General features: G+C 34.9%; 2 protein-coding genes across 6 annotated transcripts in view; both read left to right on the forward strand.

The window, feature by feature from the left end:
• The window catches only part of mypn (myopalladin), a 28,641-nt gene extending 24,850 nt beyond the window's left edge, over positions 1-3,791 (forward strand). For all 5 annotated transcript variants that reach the window (XM_008430013.2, XM_008430012.2, XM_008430015.2 and 2 more), the window contains one exon: positions 22-3,791. In XM_008430013.2, the coding sequence (XP_008428235.2) occupies positions 22-200 (179 nt within the window). In that variant the 3' untranslated portion in view covers positions 201-3,791. The remainder of the gene's footprint in view (positions 1-21) is intronic.
• A 3,244-nt stretch (positions 3,792-7,035) lies between these two features.
• On the forward strand, positions 7,036-8,592 carry atoh7 (atonal bHLH transcription factor 7). Its single transcript, XM_008430017.2, has one exon. The coding sequence runs from the start codon at positions 7,634-7,636 to the stop codon at positions 8,066-8,068; it is 435 nt and encodes a 144-aa protein (XP_008428239.1). The 5' UTR covers positions 7,036-7,633; the 3' UTR covers positions 8,069-8,592.
• Positions 8,593-9,650: the final 1,058 nt, after the last annotated feature.

Genomic DNA, 9,650 nt, shown 5'->3' on the forward strand with positions numbered 1-9,650 from the left:
AGCTTGCTGCTGCGTCTTCAGCACAGTGGCATCAGAGTATCCCAGCACCAATGAGGAAAGCTCCGCGAGCGAGCAGCCGCTACGCCGCTCTGACAGGCCAGGGGCTCGACATTAAGTCGGCCTTTTCCACGTCAGACACCAGCCCCTTCCTGTTCGCCAGCTCGCCTCCGGAGGCCACCCTGGAGAGCGACGAGCTGTGACGGATCCGTCCGCCGTGTTCTGTGACCGCCAGGTCCAAACACGACGAGGCTAACGGGGAAAAACGCCAACAGAGCAGATTTTGTGTGGTACATTTTTGAAGTGTTGCAGTCAGATTACAGCAGCAATCAGCACTGAAAAGCTGCGTTTCCATTACAAATGTGCAGAAAACTTTGTTGATGTTCCGCTAAAGTAAAAAAAAACAAACATGATTTTGCAATTGAGGCGTCTCCATTAAAGGGGCAGTATTATGTTTTCCTCTGACGTAACGCCATTTTCTAGCATAATCAAGTAACTATCTTATCTTCAGTTATTATAAAAATGCTGAAAATATCAAATATAACTTTTACTTTGTATTTTAACGCATTGAAATTGGGCCTCTGTTTCTTTAAAATCTCCTGCTCGTTCTGAAACTTCGCCTTCAGGAATTCATCCCAACATGGCTCCCCTGTTTACCCTTTATCAACATTTAGCAACCCTTTAATGTTCCACCAGGTGTTTGCTAATTACTGCTGGCTAGTCTGAAGGAGCTGAGTGGGGGAGGAGCTGCGTCTCGAAGGCGGGGCTACGTCCACCCAGGCATTCTGCAGCTGAATGGTTGCCATGGAGACTAGAGGATTTCTCAAACATGCATGAAAGAATCACGGCAACACTCCAGGTTTGTTTTAGATACAGTAATAACATTATAACACGATGCAACGCTCAAAAAACACGAATTTACGTAACACTGCCCCTTTAAGTAAGAAATGCAGCTAAAATCATGTGAATAAGTTTGTATCGCCATCGTCCTTTTGTTCCATGAATCTTTATTTTACTTAAATGTCAAGCACATAACAAAGTACACAGAAAAATCACATTTATACAAATGTATGTATAAAAACATACATTACATTTTTCTTAATTTCTTAAAAAATGGAGAAAATATGGCGCTTCATTAAGAAATTTACATTTATGAACATAAAATTTAGCCAAAAGAATTGAGGCTAAATTGACTTGTGATTTATGTGATTCACCAAAATTTTGATTCAGCTGAAAAAAACCTCATCCAAGCGCAAAACATTTTTTTTATCAAAAAACTTTTTTTTTTTAAAATTGGTGTGTTTCCATTGAGCGAACTTATTCCTATAATTCCAATTTGCACAATTTTAAGGTAAATGGAAACGCAGCTGTAGAGTTTTTCACCATTCCTATTTACTCAAAGACATATGAATAAAGTTTTACATGCAGAAAAAAAAACATATGCAGTCTTAGCAAAGTCTCATGAGCCACTTGAGACGTTTTTCTCTTCTAGGTTTGATTGATTCACATAATTTTTACCTTATAATTAATTATCTGTGAAGACGCGACGAATGCTTAACGCTGCTGGTCTCCGCTCTTAACTGTTGGTTCTGTTCCATCAGTGGCTCTTTTGCCACCTATTTACCTGAGCTGCTTGTGCCTGTTGCCTACTAACGTTCACCTGCAGCTGAGAATAAGAGCAAAACGACACTTTTCAGATCCTTTCAAGTTGATTTTTGTTTCTCTAAAATTAGACATTAAAATACAGCAAGAACTCAACTAGTCACAGATTTTGTTTGTGGGAAGTAAGAACAGATTATTCCCTGAAAATATGCCCATTTTTCAGAAAGAATAAATGAAAAGTGCAGAAGAAAATGCATTCTAAACAAAACCAAAGAGAGAAGTTAATTTTGGCTTAAAAAATCAGAAATTTTGGGATTGACCCCAGACTTTTTTTAGAAAAAAATGTGAAAATTTCTGAGATCCAAAACTCGAAAATATATGAGGAAAAATCTGAAATTTTCTAGAAGAAAAATAGAAATTTCTCAGTTTCACAAGTTAAATCTTTTGACTTTTCAAACTAAAAATTTCCAGAATTTCCACATTTTTCTTAAAAGAAAAACATTCTGAGTAATCGCAAAATTTCTTGAGGGTTTTTTCTAGTAAATTTTAAACTTTTCAAACTCAGAAATGCATTTATTCTTTTTTAGAAAACTTATGAGAATAAACTAAAACTTTCTGAGCTTTTTTCTTTCAAATTTCTGTCTATTCAAGCTAAAATATTTTCATGTTTTTTTTCTAGAAGATTTCTGAGATTAATCTCAAAAGTTCAGAGTGTTTTGGCGGAAATGCACTCATCCTTTTTTAATACGGCGGCCAATGAAACGCTCCTGGCTGCCAATAACATATTTTCCTTCTTGCTGATTGGCTGAGCCCCAAAAAGCAGAGAACAGACTGGAGATGTTGTTGGTGCTCAGACAGTTTCCACTGAGTGCATTTAATGCAGAGACAGAAACTTCTGCTGTGATGAGTGAAATGTAGAAGTAAAACTGTGGTTTGTAAAGTCGTTTTAACTCTAAAATATTCAGAAAGTTACACGGTTAAACTATAACAGGATTTATTTTTGTTCCCAGCACTTACTAAAGGTATTACCAGTGCTTTGGTTTTTCCACCTTTTAATTCCTATTTTTATTAATTAATCTATTTCCTTAAAATTCTGCACACAAAAACATTATTATGATTATTAGGAAAAAAGTTGAGATTTTTGCAAATTTATTTAAAATTGTGTTTTAACACATAATGTTTATGTTCACTGGAAACTTTGTTGTGCGGAATATAATATAATAAAATAAAAATCACTGGAAAATGTGTTATAAATGCATCACTTTTATTTATAAAAAAAAGAATTTTTTTTTTAAATAAAATAAGTAATTTCCTCCAACTAATTAAGGTAAATAACTTGGATTAAGTGAAGTTTATTGTTTAGTATTTATTTATCTTGCGTACCTGGATGCAAAGGGTTTAAAATGGGCTCAGTAAGATGTAAATCTCTGAAAATATTTTTGTTTTCCTAGCGTAAAATATCCTGGAAAGCATCATCTCTCACAGAAAGCAGAAGCTACTGCAATTTATGGAAAGCCAAAAGGTACAAAAGTCATCCAGAATGTTTTTCAAATTCAGATTGCATCTATATTCTCTTTGTAGTAAAAGCAAGTAAAGATCGCCACAAGTGATTTTTCTATTTTGTTATTTCTAATGATATCTGAAGAAATTAAATTGCTCCTCAGTTGTTTTTATAGTAAAGTTTGGCATGAATTTCATGTCCTAAATAAAAACACCAAAGTGTCTGAAAAGTGTCTGTAATTTTTCCTTTTCTCTGCTGTATTGAAATGTTTATTTCTTCATTCAACAAAATATTTTGATTTTTTGGTTCACATTAAAGCTCCGTATTAAACATTTTCACGCTTACCTGCGGCTTACGGATAAACTCCTGCTGATTCGTGTCTAGCTGATGACTTGTTGTTGATCCACTGAAAATGTTTTCTTTTATTATAAATCTTTCTTTCTTGAGTTAATTGAGCTTCGTATTGACAGAAATGTATCTATTGAAATAAATCCGCAGTGAAAGTTGGAAGTTTGGAGAAGTGAGTTGGCATTAGAAATAAAAACATTTTATTTCCCTTTTCCGCTCTATGACAGCGGTAACAGACTTTGATTAATAAAATCAAGTCCGGATGTCGAACAGAAGGTCACCTGATGTAAAGTTGCTGTAAAATACTTTTGTCCATCTCAGAATAAAGTTATATTTATGCAAAGCAGTGGGATGTTTATTCTGCTCCGGATTTCATCTTAAATTATTCTGCAAAATAGTAGAAATAAATCCAGTTTGCAGATTCTAATTTTCCAGGTTCAATTAGTTTTTGTCGGTAATATATTCCCTAAAATGAATTTAATTTTATATCAGTAATTCCATATTATTTACAGATTACATGTTGGCTGAGGAGCGAGTTACTTTCTAGAACTTTCTGCTTATATTCTTGGGTTCTTGAGATTCTGAAACTTACTGGTTATGTTTCTGTGACCTCAATGTTGCTTTCTGGAACTTACAAGTTTTGTTTGAGAAACTTTAAGGTTACGTGTTAGAAGACACTGGTTATGTTGCTACAATGTTAACGTTTCTTTCTGGTACTTTTTAGTATTTATTAAACTTTGAGGTTACTTTTTTAAACTTGCAGGTTATCTTCACTTTCATAAACTTATGTTACTGGAACCCTAAAGTTACCTTCTAGAACTTAACTGGTTACATCCCTGAAATTTTATGTATTTATTTACTGACCTATTTATTTAGATATTTATGTAAATCCATCACCAGTAAAAGTCTGTTTTCCTCTATTGGCTCAAACTGATTCCAATGAAAAATGGGAAAACTCAGAAGCCAATTAGGCATCGCTAATCAGTCCAATTGGAGCGGATTGGAGTTCAAACAGGCATAAAATCACATTCACCTTACATGACCTAATTAGAGTCAGAGCCCCGTCTGACCAGCTGCTACTTGCTAACTGGGCGTTTCTCCTGTGAGCTTTGAATCAGTGTTCAAATGTTCCTGTTTTAATCAATAACATGACATGCTGCATCTTCCTGCTGCATATTTTCAATCATAACTACTGTAGTTTTATCATGGTAGCAGTAATATTCTGATTTTAAAACCTAAACTTCCTCAGAATTGAAGTTCTAAAAAGTAAATTAATTTGTTTCTGCTGTTTTATTAGAAAATGATTCTGCGGTTTAATCCAACCAGCTTTAATCCGTGAATCCTGGGTAACACTTTCTCTTCCTACGCTTCGCTCCTTAATCTCAGCTCCTCCGTACGGAGACGTGTTTCTGCCGTTCTCTCCTCAGCTGTGACATATGGCATCACTCAGCCATCAGTGCCTAAACCAGCCAATCACAGCAGAGAGTACGGAGCCACGTAAAGGCCTGACAGGACGAGCAGCAGCTGGCAAACTCTGTCAATCTGTAATAAATGAACCGACTGGTGGATGGGATTATATATGCCCAAATGCACAGCGAACTGGTCAATCCCGGAATGACCAGACAGCATCAGCGTGTGTGCATGACCCGCTACCAGCAACATGCATTAATCTGGGAGATTAATCATTCATAACCTGCCTCTGCAGCTTAATCTGATGAGAATATGTTTGATTTTAATAAAAGGAAATATTTCACTGATCAATTATCAAAATAAATGTTGCTTATTTGTCAAATTCCTTCAAATGTTTATAATCTTCCTGCCTTAATTTAGTGGATATTTCTTGCAGTTTTGAAAGTATTTTGAATAATTGAGCGCTGAACATTGATTTTATTTTACTGTACTTTAAAACTGATGATTATTTTAGTAATAAATTATTCTGTTGATTCATTTGACAAGTAATCAGATTTTAAAAAATGGCACGTGCTGCAAATTTTTCAGTCTTTTTAATATAATATTAGAAATATATTGCAAAATGCAAGTAAACAAAATTAAATGCCTTTTTCAATTTAATTGCATTTCAATGCAAAATGTATATTTTTACAGCTTTGGCTCTAAATATGTTTTTTCACCAAATGGCATTTTTTAAAAGTCTCTATTCTCTAATTAACGATAGATTACTTAATTAGCTGATGATTATTTTAATAATTGATTCATCGTGATTAATCGTGTCAGCCTTACATGTAAGCATTTTTTAACATTAGAAATACATTAAAAGATGCAAATCAAGAAATAATTTAAAGAAAATAAACATTTTACTGCTTAAAATGCAACAACATTCCCTTTAACATATAAATCTGAACCAAGTGAATCTAAAATTCCCACTTAATGCATTTTTTCTAAAACATATTTTAATAAAATCTTTTTTTAATCTTAAATGCAAAATGTAAATATTTATTTACAGTTTCGGTTAAATTTCAGTTTCTGCTCTGATTGTAGGTTTTTTTCCACTAAATTACCTTTTTTCATGACCTAGTTCATGATTAATCGATTATTAAATTACTTTAAAATTACTTCAATAACTGATTAATCGCGATTAAGCAGATTAATCGTTTCATCCCTTTTATTGCAAATGTTTTTTCCTAACTTATGAATACTTGGAAGTTTATAAAATCACATTTTATGACTGAGTTTTGATGTTAGAATATAATCTGTTTTTATTTATTTCAGTGGATTAAATAATCTAAACGTCAAGAAGCAGCAACGTTAAAATGCTAAACGCTAACAGTTTAAGTGTGAGTTGCTCTTTAGGCTTCAGCAGATGGAAACGACAGACAGACAGACAGACAGACAGACAGACAGACGTATTACTTCTTGCACCACTTCACAGATCAATTATTCATTTGGCATCATGTGTTCACCAACAGCACCAGACACATTAATGCGTCTCCTGAACTGTGAACAAAGCACCATGAAGGGATTTGAACCAACAGCTTTAAGTTTCTGCAACATTCACAACATCTTGGTCCATATTGTGTAAAAGCAATAATCCTTTCATAATGCGCCGGTTAAATCCCTCACTTACACTTCTGCTGCCTCAGGCTAATCTCAGATTATCACCATAAGAAGTACTCGAGTGAGAGTAGAAAATTATGTCATCAAATAGAAAAAATATACAGTTATGTGCAAATAACGGAATTTTAGAGACTAAAATTAAAAATAAATACAAAATTCAGGCAAAATAAATAAGTTTAAAACATTAAACTTCACACAAAATTAACACTTAAAGTAAATAATGTGTATATTAGAATGTTCTAATGTACGTCTAGTGACAATAATAGTACTTTATTTTATTAATCTTAATTAGAATAGCAAAGCTGGTGTATAAACAAGAGGTCTCACTTTAACATAAACTGCAGGTGTGCGGCTATTTTATATTTTTTAGCTAAAATGTTTCTTTAAGTTAGTAGCATTGGACAAAGTATGCAGAATTTTCACTCAAATAAGAATAGCAGCAGTTTAAAATTACAATTATTCAAGTACAAGTCATAGTAAAAATACTTCTAAAGTAGCCTACTTTAAAAAAAAGAGTTATTCAAGTAAATATAACTGAGTATTTACTACGGTGTGTTAGTACGAAAAGGAAAAATAAAATTACAAGAATAAAGTTTTCAAAATATGAGAAGTCGTAATATTTCGAGAATAAATATAAATTATTACTACGACTTTGTTCTTTAATTCTCGCAGATTAGAGCAGAGAAAACGTTCAACTTTTCCCAAAGTTTTCCAAATCAGGAAGCAAAAATAATAGATGTGATTATTAAATTATTATTGCTACCGAATTAATTTGTAAAACTGCATAATGTAGAGTTTAGCAGCCTCTCTGCGTGTTTGTTTGGGCCGTCAGCGCTACCAGATGGTCGACTTTTGGTGTTTGTGACACATGGCTCCGAGTGAAGCCATGCACGGCCGGACCGTGATAATTAAAATGTCATTAGGGTTTGTTAGTGTGGGTGTGTGCTGAGAGTGGGTGTGGGTCCGTGTTTCCCCGAGTCGGGACTCCACCTGCTGCCACCTGTTCATCCCCTCCGCCCTATAAAAGCCGCAGCAGCTCCGACTCCTCACACTTTTCTGGAGCTAAACGCTCAAGATCCAGCGAGGAACTTGAACTGGTTTTGCCTTTGAATCATGAAGTCCCGTCCAAGTCTCAGCTGCAGCGACTCCGGATCCGAATCCTCGGAGCCGGATTCGAAGACTCCGGAGAAATTCGAGTCCGCCACCCGGCGGCGGATGGCGGCCAACGCCCGGGAGAGGAAGAGGATGCAGGGGCTGAACACGGCCTTCGACCGCCTGCGGAAGGTGGTCCCGCAGTGGGGCCAGGACAAGAAACTGTCCAAGTACGAAACCCTGCAGATGGCCCTCAGTTACATCGTGGCCCTCAACAGGATCCTGACTGACACCCGGAGGCCCGCGGCCCCCCACCGGCAGTGGCTGGACCTGCAGCTGGATGTTATGCAGCCGGAAAGTTACTCATGCCTGACGAGGTACGAGCATCCGGCAGGACAGGAGTACGCCCACTCGTCCTTCTCTTATGAGTTCGACGGCCATCACGTCCATGCGTAACGCTGTGGGCGCTACGCCAGAGGGGGCGCCATAAACAAAAGGTGTAAAAATGGTTTCAAGCCAGCATTTTTTTTTGTTTGTAACAACTGTTTGTTGGTACAAAAATTATGTTTTCTGTAACAGAGGCATGCCTATTTAGTTTCAGAAAGTACAAAGTTCTGCCTCTGAAAGTCGGCCATGTTGTTGGACAATGTGAGGGTCTTCCTTCCAGTCCGGGAGGCAGTAAATACATCCGTATTGTTTCTGTTCTGTATTTATTTTTGCCTCAAAGAGGCTTCTGTTTTTTGGAAGTTTTTTTGCATATTTTTTTGATAGAAAAAGTTCTGTTATGTAAATTCTGTATATCATTAATGTAACCTGGGAAAAAAGCAATGTGGTGCAATCTGCGATGAATTGTGAGACAATCTTTGTGAGAATTAAGATGGTATGTTTGTAGAGTTTAAATATAGATTTTATTTTTCACAAACATCTATTTTGTTTAAAAATGTTCATAAAGAATAAAATTATTTTGTGAGAAAATTTCATCTGACTTCTCCACTTTATATAAAAAAAATTTAAAGTCCTTTTAGTCGCTATTTATTTTTCAGGACATTGACTGTTGACACAAAATGATTTTTTTTTCATTCACTATATTATAATAAATGTAGCCATTTATGTTATGGAAATACAGTCGGCCCTCTTGATACAAAATGCCTGCTTATCAATAATCAATCGATAAGATCAGTCAACTTTAGATTAACTCATTAATTGATAGTTGCATATCTAGTCCTAATTGATTAATTTCTCCTTTACAAAAGGTTTTTCTATTAAATGGTGCCAAAATGTCGCTGAGCGGCTAAGACAAGCGATAACATAGAGAGTGTTCAGAGGAGTAAATCATCCTTTGACCCAGAGCTGCTGGGCTCTCAGATAACACGTATTCTCTACGTCACCAGAGGAGTAAAAAGTAAAAATAAACCAGTTTAAAACCAAGTGCAACCCATTTTACTGAGGTGTAAGTTGGATTTTATAAACAAATTTCAATGTATATAAAAAAAATGAGATCACTACTGAGATATTTAAAGAAATATCTGGTATCCTTGGATGTAAAAATGTAAAAGAACAAGGAAAGACTAAGTAATTATGCTCAGGACTGACAGTTTTTAAAAATAAAAGGATTGTTAAACAAGTAAGGAAGTTATTCCACGTTATTTTCTAATAGTAAATATTTTCATTCAAGAAGTTTGTTTCTGAAACAAAATAAGGCAGCCTTCTCTCAAAAGACAATAAATTAATGTGACAGAAGTATCTACATACTATTCAAAACTCAAAAAATAGCTTTAATCTAATTTACTTTGATACAGCAGGCGAGATAAAGAGAGAGCGACCTATATCTTGTTCTTATTGCTGAGAAAATCCAAATATTTTTCATTATTTTTTCCATCTGAGCCCAAAAGAGTTTGTAAACTGGATATTTATCAGCTATAAAAGTTTTGGATCTACAATGATTTAAACTTCAATTTTCTACAAAAAACGTGTTCAGTTATAATTATTGTATACATATATGCTTAGTTTATTGTTGAACAGTAAAAATTTTCTTAAA

The sequence above is a fragment of the Poecilia reticulata genome, chromosome 15, assembly GCF_904066995.2.
Source record: "Poecilia reticulata chromosome 15, P_reticulata-male-v2, whole genome shotgun sequence".
Lineage (NCBI taxonomy): Eukaryota > Metazoa > Chordata > Actinopteri > Cyprinodontiformes > Poeciliidae > Poecilia > Poecilia reticulata.

Bases quoted from the DNA above. Each gene is read 5' to 3' on its own strand.
- atoh7 (XM_008430017.2), top strand. From the start codon at position 7,634: ATGAAGTCCCGTCCAAGTCTCAGCTGCAGCGACTCCGGATCCGAATCC.